This window comes from Bos indicus, chromosome 16, assembly GCF_029378745.1.
Source record: "Bos indicus isolate NIAB-ARS_2022 breed Sahiwal x Tharparkar chromosome 16, NIAB-ARS_B.indTharparkar_mat_pri_1.0, whole genome shotgun sequence".
Classification (NCBI taxonomy): domain Eukaryota; kingdom Metazoa; phylum Chordata; class Mammalia; order Artiodactyla; family Bovidae; genus Bos; species Bos indicus.
The window spans coordinates 39,919,880-39,942,478 of NC_091775.1; the positions used below are offsets into that span (position 1 = coordinate 39,919,880).

Consider the following 22,599-nt stretch of genomic DNA (forward strand, 5'->3'; position numbering starts at 1 on the left):
GTTGTTAAATTTGAGATTATATTGAAATTTGTAGTAAAACTTAAAAGTTGAGTAGAGGGACTTCCAGTGGTTAAGACTCTGCACTCAACAGCAAACAAAAAACCAAACTCCACAAATGTAAAAATCCAGAAAATGTATATTTATAAAAAAAACTTTAGTAGATTTAGAAATAGCAAATAGATTTAATCTCAAAACCAATCTCCTTTTAATTGGCTGTTTGAAACACTGTTGAAAAGTTTGCTACCTTTGAGCTGTGTTAAACCGAGTTCAGTAATTAGTAATGTCTTCAATAGTCATGGGAGATGAATTTGCAATGCACCGACATTCTGTAACCCCCATTTTAACAATTGCCTTGGAAGATGAACTTTTTAAGTATATATATGTTATATGTAACGTGTGTGTGTGTATGTATGTAAATGTCTATGTAATTGTGACAAATGGCTACCTGAAAGGCACCAGTTTCGACTTTGAAAGTAGTTGTTTGTATCCCTTCCACATCATTCTGCTGTTTCATGTTCTGAACCTAATTAGCATAGTATTTATTAACAGGGAATCAATTGGCGTTAATTTCTGCCAAGATGGTATAGTTTTAACTGTATACTGATGTTTTCACATTTTATGTTTGAAGCATTATAAGTAGATGTTGTAAAAATTAGTTGTGTCCCTAGAAAGGTGTTCCTGCTTAATGGGTTTTGTTCCTGCCTCCATCCCAGAAATAATAGGGCAGTCTGGGGTTATATTTCAGCATTGTATGTTTTTAAAAACCCTTCAAATATGCGATACAGTATTATTAACTATAGGCACCATGTTGTACATTACATCCCCTTTATAAGGGAGTCATATACCCTTTGGCCATAATACTGTTTTGCATATTTGAACATTGCTAAGAGAATAGATCTTAAAAAGTTTCTCATCACAAAAAAAAATGTGTAACTATGTGTAGTGACTAATGTTAACTAGACTCATTGTGGTGGTTATTTTGCATATGTATGAATACCGAATCATTCCATTGTACACCTGAAACTAGTCTAATGTTATGAGTCCATTATGCTTCAATTAACAAAATGGAATTTTGTGGGTGCTCCTGTTGTTAACTGCTACTCTGCTTTATTCCATAGAGGTCTTGAAATATATGTACTACATGTTTATATATGTATACTATGTATATATTATCTGTAATGAAATACAGATATTAAAAATCAGAGCTGTTGGTTCTATAAATTCAAATAGACTGGTAATACCAAAGACAACAACAACAGATTTGGTTCTGAGCTTACTAATGAACACAGGAAAATAGAATTATTCTCATTGTTAAAGAGAAGAAAATCTTAGCATTTTCTCAGCAAGAGTAATAATAAGTCTTTTCCCAGAAGTTTAACGTGCAGAGCTCTACTGTATGTAGGGCTCAATAAGTCTTGAAACAAGTGCTTTAGACACTGTATTCTCTACCTCTTTAGTTACGCTAAGTAGAGTATTTGGTCATTTGAGATACTCATTCTTAAGAGTTCGGATTAAAACATGCCTTTCTCTTTAATACTTCCGTAGATCTCAGCCAGCCTTTATGCAAAGCAGTCTGTCCCAGCCATCTATGGTCCTTTCTGGTACTGCCATCCACAACTTTCCAGCTGTCCAACACCAGGAACTTGCCAAAGCACAGTCAGGTCTGGCCTTCCAACAAACTTCAAATACTCAACCTATTCCCATATTGTATGAACATCAGCTGGGTCAGGCATCAGGACTAGGAGGTTCTCAACTGATCGATACACATCTTCTCCAGGTAAGGCAAGAGCTAGAATCACGCACTGTTTTTGTATTCCTATTCAGCAAATTATTTAAGAAAGAGTTTTGGGGGAAAAAAAAATGTTAAAAGACACAATGAAAAAACAAGATCTTCCTTTCTGTCTAATGCTAATCAGATTCTTTGAGATTACTTTGAAGTTGTAACCTTTGATCCTGAATTGGAAAGTATTTCAATCTACTTCTTACAAAATATTTTCTAGGCTAGAGCGAATCTTACCCAGGCTTCAAATCTTTATTCTGGACAAGTACAACAGCCTGGTCAGACAAATTTTTATAACACTGCCCAGTCACCAAGTGCTCTCCAGCAGGTAAACTATGGCATGGTAAATTTCCTCAATTTTCTTTATTATTATTGTTGTTGCTGTTGCTTTTGTTGTTGTTGGGGGATTAAAATAGAACCAAGATGGGGAGATGGTCCAGTGGCCTCAGAGTTTTTTCCTGAGGAATTTAGGAATTCTCTGGGGTCCACTGGTAGTGGGACATGTTTCAGTCTTACACCACCCCTCTTCTCACCCTCACTTCCCATAAAATCAGTAATGCTCTTTACCTCTTTTTAAAGAGGACTTCTTTTTATTTATTTATTAATAAATATTTATTTTGTATCAGTTGCAGCACACAAGGTCTTTTTTGTGGCATACAAGATCTGTAGTTTGGCATGTAAGATCTAGTTCCCTGACCAGGTGTCAAACCTAGGCCCCCTGCATTGGGAGCATGGAGTCTTAGCCACTGGTTCACCAGAGAAGTCCCTAAAATGGATTTTTATATAATCAATTATTTTAACAAAAGAGTCCACAAGTCTTGTGGACACAATGGAAAGTCCACAATGGAAAACTATTGTCCAGTACATGCAGTTACATCTAAGTGTGATAAATGTTTTACCCATCCATGCTAGAGGTGAAGGAAGACCCTGAAGACCACCCACACCAGTTAATATAATACATAGGACTGTGTAGCAGAGTATGATAGAGTAAAAATAACAAAAAAATTTCTTAAGTATATGAATGTAATAATAATTTTCAGTGAAATGTATATGTTTATGAAACTGCCTTCTGACAATCTCATAAATCAGCTTACTCTTTAAAAAGTTGGTGGAGGGCTGGAGGAGAGAGGCAAGCCGTTAGTCATCTTCTCATAGCTATTTTTGGTGGATATTTTAGGGGGTGAAAATTAAGAAAATATCACCGTATTGACATTCAAATTAAATACTATTTGTATGACACCGGAAAGATTTTTTTTTGGTCAAAGCTCATTTTGACCACACCTTTAAAATAATATAAAAAATATCTATTGTAAAAATGAAAGTTGTAACTACTTTCTTAAAGTGTATGTTCATGATTTTATTGTATTCTGGGGTTATTAAGACATACTGTGGATTCAAAGACAGTCATAATTATTTCATACAGAGTTTCTCTACTGCTAATATGTTTTATTGTTGCACATTTAATAAAAGAATGGAGGTAGTCACTAATCAAGATATTTACATGTGAAATATATTAATAGACTGAAGTATTCTGTTTAAAATCTTACTCAGAAGTATTTGAAGAGTCATGTATATAGTTAAAGGGATATACATACAACAGATTAAGCAAATTGCTACAGTTTCTGTTTGCTTATTTTCTAGGTTACAGTACCTTTACCAGCATCCCAACTTTCTTTGCCTAATTTTGGATCTACAGGGCAGCCTTTAATTGCTCTGCCTCAGACTCTTCAGCCCCCATTACAGCATACTGCCCCACAAGCACAGGCCCAGAGCATGAGTCGTACTGCACAAGTAAGCCAGCCTTTCAGGGGATTGATCCCTGCTGGAACACAGCATAGCATGATCGCAACCACAGGAAAAGTAAGTGAAGAGAAATGTATGCAGTTTTTTTGAGAATTTAAGGCCATGAGTTTAGATTTATGTATCTGTATAGTCTATAAAAATCAAGCTTCTTTCACTCCCCCAAAAATGTCAGGCTCAGTATACTTATTTTTTAATCCACTTACTATTAATGTGTTTAGGCCCTCTGTCTTTACCTTATAACAAAGAAATCATAAAATCTTGTTCTAAGGTTCTTTGCTCTATGCCAGATGAAATTATAGATAAAATACTAAACACAGCACTTTAATTTATGGAATTGCAAAAATGTTAAGTTTACTTTATGCTCTTCCTCAGATGTCTGAAATGGAACTAAAAGCCTTTGGAAGTGGCATTGATATAAAACCAGGCACTCCTCCAATCAGTGGCAGAAGCACCACACCAACATCTAGTCCTTTCCGGTAAAATGGGCATTTAAATTTGCTTATAGAATTTCCAAATAGCTGAGTAGCATGTTTCTGTCAGATACTTAATATGTCACTTTTCCTATAATAAGTATAAGACATTCTCATACTTTTACCCACAGTGTTAAACTATTATTTAAGCTTAACTATAATAAGAATGTATTTGTTATACTCTGTTTTAAGGGGGAAAAAAATTTAACCCTGGGAAAATCAAGCTAGTATGCTTTCTCACATCTGCACTTCCATTCCCAGCATAATGTTTGGTATCTCCAGTAAATTTTCATCAACTACCAAGTATGATGAATCTACCAAAAGCCATGTCTCTAAAAACTAACAGCATTACTTACATGGCACTACTGTTACTGACCAGTGATGGCTTCTCTCCAAGGGCTACTTCCACAAGTCCGAACAGCCAGTCCAGCAAAATGAACAGCATTGTCTATCAGAAGCAGTTCCAGTCAGCCCCTGCCACTGTGAGAATGGCACAACCATTTCCTACACAGTTTGCACCCCAGGTGGGCAGATACAAATGAGAAATGAGTATTACTTACTTGCGAGTGATTGCTAATCTGGCTAATTCTCTGATTTTATAATCCTGCCATATTATAACCAGTTTAGAAACAGCTTTTAGTAAATTTATGACATTCAAATATATTCTGTACAATTTTTAGCTAGACACAAGTAGTAACCATATAGTTCTAAAGCAGACAATTGAAATATAGTCAAAAGATTCCCCACACAGCTCTAAAAATTTATTTCAGTCCCAAACCTTTTATCTTTTGAAGAAGCTGACTTTTCAGAGAAGGGTCCCAGTGCTTAACATTTTCTAGTTTAAAAGTTGGGGAGGGGGGTTTGGTTTTTGTTTTCTAAAGGTAACTATATGCAATTGATACAGAAATTCTAAAAGACATTCTAATATATGTGTAAACATGTTGGCTTCTCTTCCCTTCGCTAATCCTATGGAAGGACTAAAGTTGATAAGAACTCTCATATATTTGTTGATTAGTAGTATTTTCATTTATCTTCAGATTATAGTTGGTATATGTGCCTTTTCTGCAATTATATCTTTTTAAAAAGATATCCTATTTAATAGCTTTTCTATTTCCCCTTCAGAATTTGTAGCTGAAATGCTAGAACCAACTGAAGTGCCATAGCTTGCTTTGCCTAATTTTTGTCAGATTCTCCAAGCATGGAGAATGTTTCTTCTTGGTCCTGTAATAGAATGGCACAAACCCATACACTTCCTTTCACTGGCAGAATGGGCACAGATTTACTCTGGTATAAGCCAACCTAGTCTAGTTGGCAATTTTTTTTTTTTAACAGTTCAATGTTGTATGTTTTGTTTTTTTCACTCAGATTCTCTCTCAACCTAACCTGGTCCCTCCATTGGTAAGAGCCCCACATACTAACACCTTCCCAGCGCCTGTTCAGAGGCCACCAATGGCACTGGCCAGTCAGATGCCTCCTCCGCTGACCACAGGCCTCATGAGCCATGCTCGTTTGCCACATGTAGCCAGGGGTCCTTGTGGATCACTATCTGGAGTCAGAGGTAATCAGGCCCAGGCTGCGTTGAAGGCTGAACAAGACATGAAGGTTAGTACAGTGTTAACAGCCAACAGAGCACGAATCTGTCTCTGAACCATGTCTTACGATGCCTCTGGACCCGTAACTGCCTATCCAGGCATTCATTGTCTTAGCAGACTTGACCACACTAACTACTTTTGTTCATCACCACCTCCTTTTTTTAATTTAATTTTTTTTCTTCCTACTCCCCCCACCCCACACACACACACACACACACACACTTTTCTTTTTCTTTTTTATGTTTTTATTTTTTGTTTGTTTCTTATTTTTGCAATTATAGTCAGCAAACAAGTTAACGTTTTAAACTCTGTGGCCAAATGAATTGTTTATAGAATAAATGTTTGAGATCTGAGTTTAGCTGCTATATTTTTTGGGAAGAGCAAATAAGTAATATGAATTATTACAGGCTTCCCCATTTTCTTTCTTTTTGGTTTTTCTTCCCTTCCCACCCCCACCCCCATCCCAAGATATAAATCATTGTTATGTGAAAACTCTGGAATGGGTAAGGCATGTTATCTTGATTTTTCTTCCTTCATGAGTCATCCAAGCATCCAAGTATAGTTTTCTTCTCAAACTGGTTTCATATCTTTTTTTTTTTTTTTTTTTTGCCTGCCATTTGAGGCATCCGTATTCCACAACTGATTGTGTAGTTGTAGATGAAGAACTCAAAAAGCACTTTGGGATCCTTCATGATAAAAGGCACTGATAAACATGAGGTTTGCTAAACGCAGAAGGGTGCCTTGAGGAGTCTGTGTGGGGACAGTTCTTGCAGCATAAACTTAACCTGTCTGCCAGTACAGATAGCTGAATAATTTATTTCTGTTTCTATATTTACTTAGACTTGACTTTTAAAGTCTTAGTACTTCTGCCAATTTTGTCAGTATATATATCAGGCAAGATGAGAACAAAAAAAAGCTTACCGCTTTCAAATGGGAAATGTCCATAGTCACACTTTATTCTGAATTAGAAATATGTTTAGGACAATCCTGTTAGAAAATTCAGTTGATTCAGTAAAGTTTCTTTCTGGGTTGATGTCCCTTGTTTGTGATCCTGAATAATCAAAGTTAAAGATTGCCCTGAAGTGAAACACTTGTTGAATGTTATCTGCTTTTATTAAGGCTGCGTACCTAGGATTTCCATCCATTTGTAACTATTAAAAATACTATATGTGTAGAAATCTTTGGAAACCATTTGGCCTTGGTTTCCAGTTCTATTGCCTCCTTGCCACTTGATTTTCCTACATCCGCATGTTGGAAATTACATTAGAGCTTAATAATGGGGTGGAAAAGGATACAGATGTCATGAAATTGCTTCAGATCTTTGAATAGTACAGGTTACCTGTAGAACATGAAGAGCTTTTGTTATATGCAAGAGGTGTAGAAACTTTAGTCTTAATTGTGTATGTTATGGTGGTATAATTTACAGATTGACGTAAGTATATTCTTTGGGGGCACAGCGTCAATGAAACTAGGAAATTATTTTACCAGCTCAGAATGTGGTAGGAGCTATCAGAACTTAGTGATCAAGTGAAGTTGTAGTTACTAATTTCTGATGCTCTTCCCCTGCAGAAGAGAGCTGTGGGAAGAGGACTCAGCCACAAGACATTTGGTCCTAGGTGTTGGTAATGCCACAATATAAGTGCTTCCTTTTCATTTTATTGTAGACCACATATTGATAAATAGAAGTTTTAAGTATTACATATATATGTTTTCAAATTTGCAAGCAGGCTCCCTAAATAAAATTTGATATCAATAAGTTTTTTACAGAAAAGATACAGACCAACAGCAATTTATATTTTATTGTTTTTTTACAAGGGCAAACTTTGGAAAGATGGTGGGAGGTGGTCCTATTCTTTTCAGTTTTTGTTTTGTTTTGTTTTGTTTTGAATCACATGGAATGTTCTCAAAAATAGGAAGAAATCTATCCATTAAAAGCTGACAGATCAATGAGGTACTTTGGGGCCAAACCAACGTGGGGAAAACTGATTTGTGATTGGTAAAAAGATTTGAACTGAGATTGATTGACAGGCTTTGGTTATACTGCAGCATTTTCAGTTGTTGTTTCTCATTTTTTAAGGCAAAGCAGAGAGCAGAGGTTCTTCAGTCCACGCAACGGTTCTTCTCTGAACAGCAACAGAACAAACAGATAGGAGGCAAAGCCCAGAAAGTGGACAGTGACTCAAGTAAACCTCCTGAAACCCTGACCGACCCTCCTGGTGTCTGTCAGGAAAAAGTAGAAGAAAAGCCACCCCCTGCACCCACCATAGCCACCAAACCTATTAGAACTGGACCAATCAAACCTCAGGCGATCAAAACCGAAGAAACAAAATCTTAAAGGCTGTGGGTTATTGCAGGGGGAAGGGGAAGGGAGAGGGGAAAGAGGGAGAATGAAGTTAGACAATGTCATCAGCCAAAGGGGCAAAGTGGTCTCTGACAGTATCCCGTCCAGAGCCTGGAGGTGCACAAGGGACATAGGAGCGATTTACACTGACACGCAGCTGCTGCACCCGTAAATGAGGCTTTGCCAGCTTGCACCTACTGTATAACATGCACTCTGTTGACGGCCATGCATCTTCAGTCAGAATTTGTATGTGAATACGTGCACACATTCCTGAGTGCATATAATGTAGAACTAAAATCCTTATGGTTAGATGAAACACCAGAAATATGAGGGAAATAACACCACAGAGGAATAGCTCAGCCTGAACAAAGTGATGGTCCCAGCTAAGACATCAGATGTGGTTTCTGTGCTCCCTCATGTTCTTGGAATATGGTTAGAGCATTTATGGGCTTGGTGGTGAAGAACAGAAGATAACTGGTGCTGGATAGAGGAGCCTTATTTTTTATTATGGCAGCTTGCTATTTTTGTAACATGGTGATTGAGTTGAACACAATCAAAGTACAGTAACTGATCTCCCCTTCTTCCTGGATGAGTGAGCAGATGATGAAATACTGACGTCAACATCCTTGAACATACCCAAGTGGGCAGTGTTTGGCTACTGTTTGAAATGATGCTGTGTTTTGGTTGTGGCCCAAAGCTTTGAAGTGCTACTTGGCATCTCCTTTCTTCCGTGAAGCTCTTAACCATTCAGACATGACGGAGTTGGTCAAATACTACTTAGGTTGAGTCCTGCTTGCCTCTCCTCAGTCATCTTTGTATGAATCCAATGGTTGGTTTTTGTTTATTTTTTTAAACGGTTTTTAGCTGATGTTCATGAAGAGCAGTGAGTACCTAGAACTATGCCAATGAAGAAAGGAAATCCTATCTAAGAAGGTGCATTTCTGTACCAGAGCTGTGTCATAACCATCCTTTGGGCCCTCTGCTGGAAAGTAGAATCAAGTCTCAAATAATGCCTTTTTAATTATATCCTTTAGTATTATAGATGTAGGACAGTACTGTATCATACCTCTGTGAATGTAAAATATCTTGTACCTGCTTTATGATATGTAGTAGTGACTGTGCTTTATCAGATCTGTTTTTAATGACGTTATTCTAGAATGTTTTCTTTCCAGATGATGATTGAGAAACGTAATTAAAAAATGGTGCCAGGTACCACAACAGTAACAGAACTTAGCTGTTTTCTGAGGTTTTGTTTTTTTACTTTTTTTTTTTTTTAATGGAGTGTGCTGGATGTCTCTATAATTTTGTTCAGATGACTGCAGAACTTGGAAAAGCTGTTGCTGCTATTGATGCATAACATACTGCTATTGGTCTTTTTATATAAATAAATAAATCTATATATATATATACATATATATATATAATTTGAATTTTTGGAAACTTTAGCTGTGCTGTCAACTTTGGAAAAAGTATCCCAGTTGTACCGTGTTGGGTTGGCATTGTACAGAAATTAACAGCCATATTGGTCTAGAAACGTTAAACATAATTTTTTCCATTTGTACAGGGGTAACACACTGTATTAAATATGTAAGGTCTTATCTACATGGGTTTGATTACAGAAACTAATAAAGTATTCTCTAAATAATGAGTCTTGGAGCTTCCTATCCATTCCTAAAATCTGAAGTAAGAGTACATTATGCTCTAGGGGGAAAAAATGCCACCCCAAAACTTGATTTCTGACTTTGAAGAACTATAAAGCTTATTCAGTCAAAGTAAAGACTGTCTTTTGAGGATAGTATGTATGGCCCCTGTTCTCGAGGTAGCCATGTTCATTTGAAAACAGTCTGTCAAGGAAGAGGAGAGTCGTCTTTCTTGGTGTTGTAAACTGCTGAATGTAGACAATAGAATCACCATTCTTCTGGCTGGAAATGGAGGGACCCAAAATAAATCTTAGTAAAGCTTGGGCAAGACTCACTAATTTACTCCATATTCCAACATAGAATTACTCCAAAGAATTATTGTCAAAAACACACACATTTCCCTGGACAGAGAAATATCAAAGGAGAAGGATATTTTACATGAACTAGAGTTTAAGCAAGAGATGAGGCTTTGATATAATTTAGTCAGTTGATCAAGTACATATATGTGTCATGTGCTGGGAATGTAGAAGACGGTTCTTACCTGAGTGTAGTCTAGTGGTGGCTTGAAGTCTTGCAGGTTGCCGTCACTGATACCTGACCTCTATTTCCTGGGACCATTTTCCAGTCACTCTGTCTTCCCCCTGATCCTACTGCTTAACTTGATTGTATGATTAAAACCTAAAATTGTTTGGGTAATACTAATTGATTTATTGACACGCTAGCTAATAAGTAGATTTATATGTAAATTTTGGTCTTAGCTGGTTTCTGAGCAAAAAAAGCAAAGTCAACAATTTATTCACCTGAAATGAAAAGGGAGCTCCCAAATAAATGCATTAGTATTCAGTGGAGAATTAAAGGAAGGAAGTTTCATTAATCAGGCTTGAGATTCCAGATGAGAAAGTCCTAGGTTCAAGGATGATGTAGAGGGACAGAAAGAGGATGGATCAATGTATTCTTTCTCTTTTTTTACCAAGAGATGTGCTCAGTTGTGTCCAACTATTTGTGGCCTCATGGGAACTGTAGCCTACTAGGATCCCCTGTCCAGGGGATTCTCCAGGCAAGAATACTGGAGTGAGTTGCCATTTCCTACTACAAGGGATCTTCCCAACGCCAGAATCAAAACCACTTTCCACATCTCCTGCATTGGCTGGTGGGTTCTTGATACCACTTAAACCACCTGGGAAGCCCTTGCCAATAGCGGGTGTTCAATTTCAAGTCTCGGGGGGAAAACAACTACTCATAGATATTACCAACTTTCCTTCCTCAGCAGCCCAGAATGACGTGGTTCAGGTGCTGCTTTTTTTTTTTAAACCTTCCTGCCAAAGGTACATTAGGTATAATTAAGGAGAATAGAATGGCCAAGTAGGCCTCCCACACAAAGCAGTCACTTTCTTAACCGCAGGGAAAGGCACATGGGTACTTATATGTATTCCAGGAACATCCAAAAAAAGCACCAAGGCAGAAGTCACGATCTTTTTATAACTTGGTAGTGTTGTTCAGTCAGTAAGTCATGTCCAACTCTGTGACCATATGCACCGCAGCACCCCAGACTTCACTGTCCTTCACTATCCTTGGAGTTGCTCAAACTCCTATTCATTGAGTTGGTGATGCCATCCAACCATCTCATCCTCTTGTCACCCACTTCTGCCTTCAATCTTTGTCAACTCAGGATCTTTCCCAATGAGTCAGCTCTTCCCATCAGGTGGTGAACGTATTGGAGCGTCATCATCAATGCTTTCAATGAATATTCAGGACTGATCTCCTTTAGTATTGACTAGTTTGATGTCCTTGCTGTCCAAGGGACTCTCAAGCACCACAATTTGAAAGCATCAATTTGGTGCTCAGCCTCCTTTATGGTCCAACTCTTAAATCCATACAAGACTACTGGGAAAACCATAGCTTTGATTATAGGATCTTTGTCGGCAAAGTGATGTCTCTGCTTTATAATACACTATCTAGGTTTATCATAGCTTTTCTTCCAAGAAACAAGCATCTTTTAATTTCATGGCTGCAGTCACCATCTGCAGTGATTTTGTAAGCCCAGGAAAATAAAGTCTGCCACTGTTGCCATTTTTCCCCCATTTATTTGCCATGAAGTGATGGGACCAGATGCTATGATTTTTGTTTTTTGAATGTTGAGTTTTAAACCAGCTTTTTCACTCGCCTCTTTTACCTTCATCAAGAGGGTCTTTAATTCCTCTTCACTTTCTGCCATTAGGATAGAATCTGCAATATTTTGGCCACCTGACGTGAAGAACTGATTCATTGGAAAAGACCCTAATGCTGGGAAAGATTAAAGGCAGTAGGGGAAGGGGACGATAGAGGATGAGATGGTTGGATGGCATCACCGACTGGATGGACATGAGTTTGAGCAAGTTCCAGGAGTTGGTGATGGACAGGGAAGACTGGTATGCTGCAGTCCATGGGGTCGCAAAGAGAGCCATGACTGAGTGACTGAACTGATCTGCATATCTGAGGTTGTTGATACTTGTCCCAGCAGTCTTGATTCCAGTTTGTGCTTCAGCCAGCCAGACATTTTGCATGATGTTCTCTGCATTTAAGTTAAATAAGCAGGGTGACAATATACAGCCTTGACGTACTCCTTTCCCACTTTTGAACCAGTCTGTTCCATGTTTGGTTCTAACTGTTGCTTCTTGACCTGCATACAAGTTTCTCAGGAGGTAAGTAAGGTGATCTGATATTCCCATCTCTTTAGGAACTTTCCAGTTTGTTGTGATCCACACAAAGGCTTTAGGGTAGTCAATGAAGCAGAAGTAGATGTTTTTCTGGAATTTTCTTTTTGTATGATCCAACAGATGTTGGCAATTTGATCTCTAGTTTCTCTGCCTTTTCTAAATCCGGCTTGAACATCTGGAAGTTCTCGGTTCACATACTGTTGAAGCCTGGCTTGGAGAATTTTGAGCATTACTTTGCTAGCGTGTGAGATGAGTACAATTGTGAGGTAGTTTGAACATCCTTTGGCATTGCCTTTCTTTGGAATTGGAATGAAAACCAACCTCAGTCTTGTGGCCATTGCTGAGTTTTCCAAATTTGCTGGCATATTGAGTGAAGAACTTTAACATCATCTTTTAGAACTTGAAATAGCTCAGCTGGAATTTCATCACCTCTACTAGCTTTGGTCGTAGTAATGTTTCTTAAGGCCTGCTTGACTTCACACTCCAGGAAGTGTGTGTGTGTGGACTTCACACTCCACACACTCTAGGTAAGTGATCACACCATCATGGTTATCCAGGTCATTAAGACCTTTTTTGTACAGTTCTGTATATTCTTTACATCTCTTCTTACTCTCTTCTGTTAGATCCTTGCCATTTTGTGATTTATTGTGCCCGTCTTTGCAAGAAATGTTCCCTTGGTATCTGTAATTTTCTTGAAGAGCTCTGTAGTCTTTCCCATTCTGTTGTTTTCCTCTGTTTCTCTGCATTGTTCACCTAAGGAGGCTTTCTTATCTCTCTGTGCTGTTCTTTGGAACTCGGCCTTCCCCTTCTTTGTTTTTCTCTTCTCAGCTATTTGCAAAGCTGGGAGATACCCTTGGTCTATGTTCCACACGACTAAGGGAGCCTAAGAGAAGTTTCAGTGCCCTTGTTGTAAAGTTAGTAATAATATTGATAGTTGTACATTTTTCTGTTATGTTACAGAGAATACATATTCTCGTGTTCTGTTTTGTGAGTGGGAAACTGTAGTCATGGAATTTGTGAGGAAAAGCTTACATTCGTGGTAGTACATGAGGGGCAGTATACATATATATTCATATTCACCCTGGGTTTTATATATATATATATACACACACATACACATATATACGGATATGTTTATATAGACATGCATTTAAATAGTTAAGACCAAAACAGGGCTAAATTAGGGATTTTTGCAAATACTTTCTTGATCCTCACAACTGCCCTGGGAGAGAGTATTGCTTCTTTATTGTAACTGCAATATACTTGATTTATAGTGTTAATTTCTGCAATACAGCAAAGTGATTCAGTTATACACATATGTATTATTTTCCATTATGTTTTATCAGAGGATATTGAATATAGTTTCATATGCTATACAATAGGACTTCATTGTTTATCCATTCTTTATATTATACAATGGTTTGTATCTGCTAACCCCAAACTCCAGACCCGTCTTTCCCCATCCTCCTCCCCCTTGGCAACCACAGTCTGTTCTCTGTGTCTGTGAGTCTGTTTCATAGACAGTTCATTTGTATCATATCTGAGATTAGAGTGTTATATGGTATTTATCTTTGTCTGACTGACTTAGTGTGGCCATCTCTGTCCATCCGTGTTGTTGCAGATGGCATTATTTCATTCTTCTCTGTGGCTAAGTAGTATTCCATTGTGTGTGTGTGTGTGTGTGTGTGTGTGTGTGTGTGTGTGTGTGTGTGTGCACACGTGCACACACGCATCCATCTTTATCCTTCCCCTGTCGGTGGGCCTTTAGGTTGCTTCCATGTCTTGGTTATTATGAATAGTGGTGCTATGAATATTACTCCTCTTACAGGTAGAAAAACCTAGCCTCATAAAAGCTAAAATTACTTGCTCAGTATCATTTGGCTCAAAACTGAGAGTCCTGAAATCAATCAACCACTTTTATTTGAAAGCCAAAGCACCTGCCTCCTCAGCAGAAGTGCTGAGTCATCAGGAAGTAGGGGAAATCAGTCATCATGCTGCTGGGAGGAGGGGAGGACATGAATTAGTTTTTAGAATGTCAATAGGTAACAGGTTGAGATGTCTTGCTTTCTGGCCTCTGTGCTTCCTCATTGCACATGTGGCTGAAGTCCCTTCCCCTGTTCTGCATTCAAGACCCGTCTCCTCCCTGCAACATCTTGGGGATTTCTCATCAAGGTCACAGGGAACACCTGTGTCAGCTGTTACCTTCGAAGGGCACGAATCAATCTACCAACACAAGCTGAGAAAGATTGACTACAAGAGGATAAAAAGGCCCAGGAGGCAGTTGGCAGCAGTGAGCTGGTTTGGGCCTTTTCCTTCATGGAGGCTGTGGAGTAACTGATGTATGAACAGTCTGTGCAGAATAAGGGTGTTTCTTTAAAGACCATGAGCTGAGGTGTGGAAGGGGTCATATCCTAAGCTGATCTGACATCAAAGGTGAGTCTCTTGGGCTTCCTCCTGAGAACAGACTTTTGCAGACGGAACGTCAGGCTGGTGAGTTCAGGCCCTTGCAACTCCTCTTCTGAGAACAGCCATGTCACCTCAAGAGTGTGACCGGGTGTCCAGGAATGGAGATTCACTTCTTATTCCTTTGGAAATGACTTGGCACCGAGGCAGAACTGGAGAGTCGCCGGGCTCTGCAGTGGCGTCTTTGAAGCCAGACTGACCTTAGGTTCGGACTGTAGCTCTGTGCCCTGGGGGAAGCTGCCTAACTGCTCTGTTGCTGTTTCCTCATCAAGCGCTTCAGTAGGGATCATAATAACTTACATTGCAGTTACTGTGGTTATCAAATAAGATACTGTAAAAGGATATCCCACAATGTCTGACTGTTAAGAGCTCCCACTGCTGCTGCTTCTCTTCTCAGTATCAAGCCTCCAGTGCCTTTGAACAAGTAGCCTTGTCAACCCCGTGTCCCTTGTTTTTCCGGCTGTGCTGGGCCCTCGTCGCTGAGTGGGCTGCTCGTTGCAGTGGCTTCTCTCGTTGCGGAGCACCGCCTCTAGGGTTCGACAGCTTCAGTAGTTGTGGTGCATAAACTTAGTTGCTCCGTGGTATGTGGGATGTTCCCGGATCAGGGATCAAACCCGTGTCTCCTGCATTGGCAGGCGGATTCTTTGCCACTGAGTCCCAGAGAAGCCCCCTCTTCCTGTTCTTAGAAGTGTTCCAGGAAGAGGGCTCTGTGTGCCTCAGTGATGCCAAACAGCCCTGTGAGGAAGGGCTGTGAGGGAGTGGTGCTCGCTACAGGGGAAGCAGCCAGGACAGGGCCCGGCTGTGCAACCCCGAAAAAGACAGTTTACCTCTCTGGGCCTCTGTTTCCTCAGCTGTTCCCTTGGGGGAGCCATAGCTGCCCTCGGTTTCCATATCACCAGGTTGGGGTAATAATACCGGCTGTATCTAATTGTGGGGAGGCCTGGCTCTTCCCCAGGGCAGGCATTGAAATGAGAAGATGTCTGCCTCAGGACAGGGGTGGGGCAGGGAGTGGGAGAGGGGTGGGCTGTGGAGGAACCCACTGAGAAAACAGGCAGGGAGAGTCCTCTGCAAACCCTGCCATGCTGGACCCAGACACAGCTGTTTTGATCCCTGAAGCAGGTTTGCTGGTGCTTTTGTTTTAGATTCACAGGTGTCAGTGAATCTCAACCCTCTGAGTGCAAAGCCATGGCTGGGAAAGGCTCCACGGGCTACAGCATTAACCTCCCCTACAGAGACCTGGCCTCCGAGGTGATGAGGCGCAGGATCACCATGACCAGGAGGTACTCCTGGGATCTGTGGTGGGGGCTGGGATGGGGCACACATGCTGATGCACGCCAAAGGCCAAGGACTGCCTCTAGATTCAGGTTTATGTAAAGGCATCCATCTATTGCAGCAGGGCAGAATTTATGGATGAGAAAACACTTTGTCACCCACAGTGGGAAGCAGACTTGTGTCACGTGGTCCTTCAGTAGACAATGATAAGGGTACTGGGATTGACTTCAGATCAGTGGCTCTTGACTGAGGGGTGAGGATCACTTTGACAACAACTTTGAAGTTTTGATGTGCCCTCCCAATATAAAAATGTATGTTGCTGCAAGATTTGGGGACAGCATGGATGCCAAGAAGCTCTTTCTCTCTCCCAAGTAGATGGTCAGCTCCCTGTAAGGCAAGAACTATTTGTCTCCTTCACCACTCTATGCCTGATGTTCAGGACTGGCCTAGCACGCCCTTAGATAGGAGAGACCTCAGCAGGTTGTCTGGCCCACAGAAGAGAGTTTGCCTGCCTTGAAGTAGCTAGCTGCCTGAGCTGCATGTTGGAGTTCTCAAAAAGTCTACCATCTGACAACCTTCCCTGGATGGTATGGTCAGTGGATAAAATACAGGATGCCTAGTTAAATTTGAATTTTAGGTGAACAACAGAAGGAGTTTTTTGGGTCTAACTTAATCTGTGTGATTTGTGATATATTTACAGTAAAAGAGAACTCCCAGGTGACTCAGTGGTAAAGAATCCTCCTGCCAATGGAGGAGACACGGGTTTGATTCCTGGGTTAGAAAGATCCCCTGGAGGAGGAAATGGCAACCCACTCCAGTATTCTTGCCTGAGAAATCTCGCGGACGGAGAAGCCTGGTGGGCTACAGTCCATGGGGTCACAAAGAGTTGGACACAACTGAGCACACACATAAATACAGTAAAAAATGTTAGTTGTTTATTTGAAATTTACTTGGACAACCTACATTTTACTTTGCTAAATCTGGCAAGCCTACAATATCCACAGTAGGCTGTTCTGTCTCCTCTCTGGTCTGAAATCCCCAGATCCAGTAGGATGCCCAAGACATCTCATATATAAAGGTTTATAACAAAAACATTAGGACTCCAATTTCTATGAAAACTGAGCTCTTTTGAAGTTAATGTTTGACTTGACTTGATGCTGTACCTTCGCTGTGTGTCAGGAGGTCATGTGTAGATTCTGGGACTATCCCGATGGAAGGATGGGAGATAAAAAGCTGGAGGAAGTCCAGCGCTATTGGCCTGCTTCACTCACTTGCAGCACATGCTAGCATGTTGCAATTTGGGTGTTTCTGTGATTTTAAAGTTATAGCATCTAGTCTCAATGAATGTAACCCTCAGTAGAGACAAGTGGCCTAACATAAATTTCTGCCAAGAAACCTGGGTTGAAATAATTCTAATAATTCAAATATGGGTAAACAACAATCAGCAGGGCTGACACTTTTGAGTTCTTTGGATATAGTATGAGCTTTAAAATGGTGATTTTATAAAACCTGAAAAAATTGGCCAAAAGTAAAAAATTTGAAATAGGGATCTCCATCCAGTTTGTTCACAGTGTTTCTTGACTTCAGTGTTTATTGGAATGTAAGATTTTAGTGAATTGATTTTAAAAATCATATACAATTTCTTAGTTATCATAGATATGGAAGTGTTAAGGGCTTCCTTCTCAGATGGTACAGTGGTAAGGAATCCACCTGCCAAGCAGGAGATGCAGGTTCAATCTCTGGGTTGGGAAGATCCCCTGAAGAAGGAAATGGCAACCCACTCTAGTATTCTTGCCTGGGAAATCCCATGGACAGAGGAGCCTGGTGGGCTATGGTCCATGGGGTCACGAAGAGTCAGACACGACTGAGCAATACCGCCTATCATGGAGGTGTTACATTTTACTGATGGGGTTACATGGCAAATTTGACCTGACTGATTAGACTGTGAGAGTGGGCATTGTCTCCAGGGGGTTGTGGTCACTGTACGTTAACATCCACTCAAGAATAAAGAGGTTTCACAGTTCTGGGGCCTCTCCTGGCTTCCTTCCCTGTTACCCCCTCCCCCATTACCCCACACCCCCTCAGCAACATTAGGGATCAGCTCTGACTAGGAGATGCAGCACTGAGCTTGTGGTCAAGAGAGATCTGAGTTTGGATTCCAGTTCTGTCTTATACTGGCCACATGACCGAGTGAATCACCTGTCTCAGCTTCCTCAGCAAAAAAAAACTAGTAGGAGTGAGCTGCCACTGAGAATCTAAATGTAGTTAGTTTCTAGTTAATTTCCAAGTCCTAAACCATAGCAGGTACAGAACTGTTAAATCTGAATCTTGAATCACTTGACTGGCTATTCCCTTGAAGGCAGGGTTTGCCAAGCCCTGAGTAGAACGGAGATGCATGGTGCATTCTAGCAGAAGGGGAGGAGAACCCAGCAGACTGGGTGTGGGGCAGGGAAGGGGTGTATACAGGGTGGAGTGAGGCCTGGGCATAAAGGAGAGCTGAAGTGAGCCTAGGCTGAACTGGCCAGAGAATGAAAGTGGAAGTCATTCAGTCGTGTCCGACTCTTTGAGATCTCGTGGACTGTAGCCCGCCAGGCTCCTCTGTCCATGGAATTCTCCAGGCAAGAATACTGGAGTGGGTTGCCATGTCCTCCTCCAGGGGATCTTCCCAACCCAGGGACCGAACTCAGGTGGCCAGATGCAAATAAAATCTTGAGGGAGAGAGCCTACCCTAGAGAAACTACAGAGAGCTGGCTGGTAGAGGTGAACCCCAGCTACGTTGGTTCCGTGGGACCAGAGGAGATGGTTCAATTCTCTTTGAGAAGAAATGACATGCAAAGTGTAAATAGAGAGTATGTCATTTTAGGTAAGGCAGGATGTCATCTAAAATGCTGAATGTTCTCTTTAGGGGCTGGGACCTGGGTGTTCTTTTTTCCTTCTTTTTAAAAATCCCGGTTTTATTTAAATGACATTCAGTGTGCCTTTCCTCCCAGAGAAGAAAGATTTACCAAGCAAAGTGATGACGCTGGGGAAATACCCTCAGATGTGGAATCCAGACAAGCCCTCCCGAGTGCAGCTAGCCCCAAAGTACCCCCAGCCCCACCTCCCTCTCCAGCTGAAGACTTCCTAAGCACCTAAAACATCAGTCATTTTGAACTGGACTTTGACAGAAAACTCCAGAAAACTGTTTCTGCGAAGTCATTGGGGTTGGTTTTGAAGAATGTCTTGGCAAATCTTTATTCTTTCTTTCCCAGTTTTCTTCAACCACCATTGAACACTGTTTACCCTTCCTCGTGCACTTAATCTTTGGTCTCAAGCCAAATGATGTTCATATTCAGTAGTCAATTTTTGTTGTGCTAGAGAACAGTTATGGTAGTCAGTTGTATTTGAATTAAAAAAAAAAAAAAGTGACCAGGCCTCCAATGTTTGTTAATAAATCTGGATGAGTGAAAAGTCCAGGCCTCTGTGAATTTAAAGATCTGAGTTCCAGAGAACTCTGAGGGGTTTAGGTTTTCAAAGCTCAGCCTGGGGCACAGTAGTTTTATGTTCTTTTGTAGCTGCGTCCTGTCTTCTGGGCTGGGACTGGGCTGTATTTCACATTTATGGACAACATTTTCAAATTTTGCTTCTCAGAGGTTTAAGTGAACTTCAAACTCTAACAGAAGATACTTAACTGGAAAAGCAGCCAAGTGCAAAGTGACCTAGTTAGGGAGGAGAAGAATACTGCTCAGATCCCATGCTCAAGACACCCTAAAGCACCTCTAAGGACTCCCAAGGGCTCTTGTGAAGAATCTGAAAGCATCAAAGAGGTGATCATCCAAGTCCACATCTGAGAAATGTCCTCAGGTGCTATTTTCCTCCTCTATCCCTCTTGAGTTTTGGTGACTGGATTAATAATAAAATTAATGCCAGACAGATGAACAGGAAAAGAAAAACAAATTTTGATTCATGCGTGTGAAGTTGTCATGGAAATGGGACCAAAGCAGGAAGTTTTTATACTTTTTAGACCAAGAAACAATACATTTGTGAGGAGTGGATAGGACAAATAAATTTAGGTTTTGGGTGCTCAATTAAAGAATCTAAACAGAGTTTGGGTTCCGAGTAGTAAATTTAAAAAAACACCAAGATTTGTTTATATAGGCTTCTCAGCTTGAATTCTCTCTCTGACAATAAGGATGTCCTTTTACAGGAGAGGTTTATTTCCTGCTTTTAGGGTCAGACAGAAAGGAGGGTCAGAGTATTCCTCTTGCTCTGGCCCCTTAAGTAACTTTAATTCAAGATAATCCATATGCTATTGAGGCACATTTTGGGGAAAACTGCCCTGGGCCCCAACGAGGTCATCTTTTATTGCATTCACTTCTTTATAGAGCCCCTGTGGGTGTTCTCTCTCCAAGTCCACCCTTGTAAGTGTGCCTATGTCCCCCTCCCCACCTAGTCAGAGGGCTCTGCTATTGATGTGGAAGTCAGCTTCCTCCCCTTGTGTCTGCTGCAGCAGCGTGGGGTGGGGGGAGCATGCCTGGAGCACCCGTCCTTGCCAGCTGGGGGACTCAACACACATCACCTCATCCTCAGTCAGATGAGAGAACACACTTAGACACTCCAATAGGGTAGCCTCTAGCCACACGTGGCTACTTAAATTCATCAAAATTACATAAAATATAAAATTCCGTTCCTTGGACTAGTCATATTTTAGGCATTCAATAGCTTCATGTGACTGGTGGCTACCATATTGCATGTTAAGATAGCATGACTACCATTACAGAAAGTTCTGTTGGCTCTGGAACAAGGATTAAGTGACTTGCCTAAGGTCATACAACCAGTTAAGAGTAGAATCAAGGAGGGGAAATGTTGGGAAGGGGTACCCTTTGTGGCAGCTTTATTTCCAGTTTATTCTGAGCAAGTTCCAGGATATTTTTTTCTGTTTGTTTCTTTGTTCAAAAAATATCAAGCACCTACTATCTGAGCTGAGCCCTGCTCTCAGTTCAGTTCAGGCGCTCAGTCGTGTCTGACTCTTTGCAACCCCATGAATTGCAGCACTCCAGGCCTCCCTGTCCATTACCAACTCCCAGAGTTCACTCAAATTCACATCCATTGGGTCAGTGATGCCATCCAGCCATCTCATCCCTGTCGTCCCCTTCTCCTCCTGCCCCCAATCCCTCCCAGCATCAGAGTCTTTTCCAATGAGTCAACTCTTCACATAAGGTAGCCAAAGTACTGGAGTTTCAGCTTTAGCATCATTCCTTCCAAAGAACACCCAGGGCTGATCTCCTTCAGAATGGACTGGTTGGATCTCCTTGCAGTCCAAAGGACTCTCAAGAGTCTTCTCCAACACCACAGTTCAAAACCATCAATTCTTCGGCACTCAGCTTTCTTCACAGTCCAACTCTCACATCCATACATGACTACTGGAAAAACCATAGCCTTGACTAGATGGACCTTTGTTGGTAAAGTAACGTCTTTGCTTTTCAATATGCTATCTAGGTTGGTCATAACCTTCCTTCCAAGGAGTAAGCGTCTTTTAATTTCATGGCTGCAATCACCATCTGCAGTGATTTTGGAGCCCAGAAAAATAAAGTCTGACATTGTTTCCACTGTTTCCCCATCTATTTCCCATGAAGTGATGGGACCGGATGCCATGATCTTCGTTTTCTGAATGTTCAGCTTTAAGCCAACTTTTTCACTCTCCTCTTTCACTTTCATCAAGAGGCTTTTTAGTTCCTCTTCACTTTCTGCCATAAGGGTGGTGTCATCTGCATATCTGAGGTTATTGATATTTCTCCCAGCAATCTTGATTCCAGCTTGTGTTTCTTCCAGCCCAGTGTTTCTCATGATGTACTCTGCATATAAGTTAAATAAACAGGGTGACAATATACAGCCTTGACGTACTCCTTTTCCTATTTGGAGCCAGTCTGTTGTTCCATGTCCAGTTCTAACTGTTGCTTCCTGACCTGCATAAAGGTTTCTCAAGAGGCAGGTCAGGTGGACTGGTATTCCCATCTCTTTCAGAATTTTCCACAGTTTATTGTGATCCACACAGTCAAAGGCTTTGGCATAGTCAATAAAGCAGAAATAGATGTTTTTTCTGGAACTCTCTTGCTTTTTTGATGATCCAGTGGATGTTGGCAATTTGATCTCTGGTTCCTCTGCCTTTTCTAAAACCAGCTTGAACATCTGAAAGTTCACAGTTCACGTATTGCTGAAGCCTAGCTTGGAGAATTTTGAGCATTACTTTACTAGCGTGTGAGATGAATGCAGTTGTGCGGTAGTTTGAATATTCTCCCTCTAGAGACATATTATTGAACAAAATAATACCTGCCTCCATGGAATTTATGTTCCAGTGGAAGAAGACAGAAAAAAAGTATTTAAAAATAATGGAATTATATGTTAGGAGATGATAAATGTAATGGATCAGATCAGATCAGATCAGTCACTCAGTCATGTCCGACTCTTTGCGACCCCATGAATCACAGCACGCCAGGCCTCCCTGTCCATCACCAACTTCCAGAGTTCACTCAGACTCACATCCATCGAGTCAGTGATGCCAT

The 22,599-nt window shown here is 40.8% G+C and overlaps 2 protein-coding genes across 14 annotated transcripts in view; both read left to right on the forward strand.

The window, feature by feature from the left end:
- Window positions 1-9,949, forward strand: part of PRRC2C (proline rich coiled-coil 2C) — a 95,564-nt gene extending 85,615 nt beyond the window's left edge. For 4 of the 13 annotated variants that reach the window (XM_070768150.1, XM_070768151.1, XM_070768155.1 and 1 more), the window contains exons 29-35: window positions 1,546-1,777; window positions 2,001-2,123; window positions 3,422-3,640; window positions 3,956-4,059; window positions 4,451-4,577; window positions 5,419-5,655; window positions 7,723-9,949. In XM_070768150.1, the coding sequence (XP_070624251.1) occupies window positions 1,546-1,777; window positions 2,001-2,123; window positions 3,422-3,640; window positions 3,956-4,059; window positions 4,451-4,577; window positions 5,419-5,655; window positions 7,723-7,980 (1,300 nt within the window). In that variant the 3' untranslated portion in view covers window positions 7,981-9,949. Of the gene's footprint in view, window positions 1-1,545; window positions 1,778-2,000; window positions 2,124-3,421; window positions 3,641-3,955; window positions 4,060-4,450; window positions 4,578-5,418; window positions 5,656-7,214; window positions 7,268-7,722 lie in introns of those variants that run through there. The other 9 variants (XM_070768158.1, XM_070768159.1, XM_070768156.1 and 6 more) reach the window with 8 other exon arrangements.
- Window positions 9,950-15,824: 5,875 nt separating this feature from the next.
- Window positions 15,825-20,945, forward strand: MYOCOS (myocilin opposite strand). The gene is made up of 2 exons (XM_070768165.1): window positions 15,825-16,065; window positions 19,048-20,945. The coding sequence occupies exons 1-2, from the start codon at window positions 15,971-15,973 to the stop codon at window positions 19,190-19,192; spliced, it is 240 nt and encodes a 79-aa protein (XP_070624266.1). The 5' UTR covers window positions 15,825-15,970; the 3' UTR covers window positions 19,193-20,945.
- Window positions 20,946-22,599: the final 1,654 nt, after the last annotated feature.

Bases quoted from the DNA above. Each gene is read 5' to 3' on its own strand.
- MYOCOS (XM_070768165.1), top strand. From the start codon at position 15,971: ATGGCTGGGAAAGGCTCCACGGGCTACAGCATTAACCTCCCCTACAGA. The intron at 16,066-19,047 runs GTACTCCTGGGA...CTTTCCTCCCAG, and splicing joins AGGATCACCATGACCAGGAG to AGAAGAAAGATTTACCAAGC.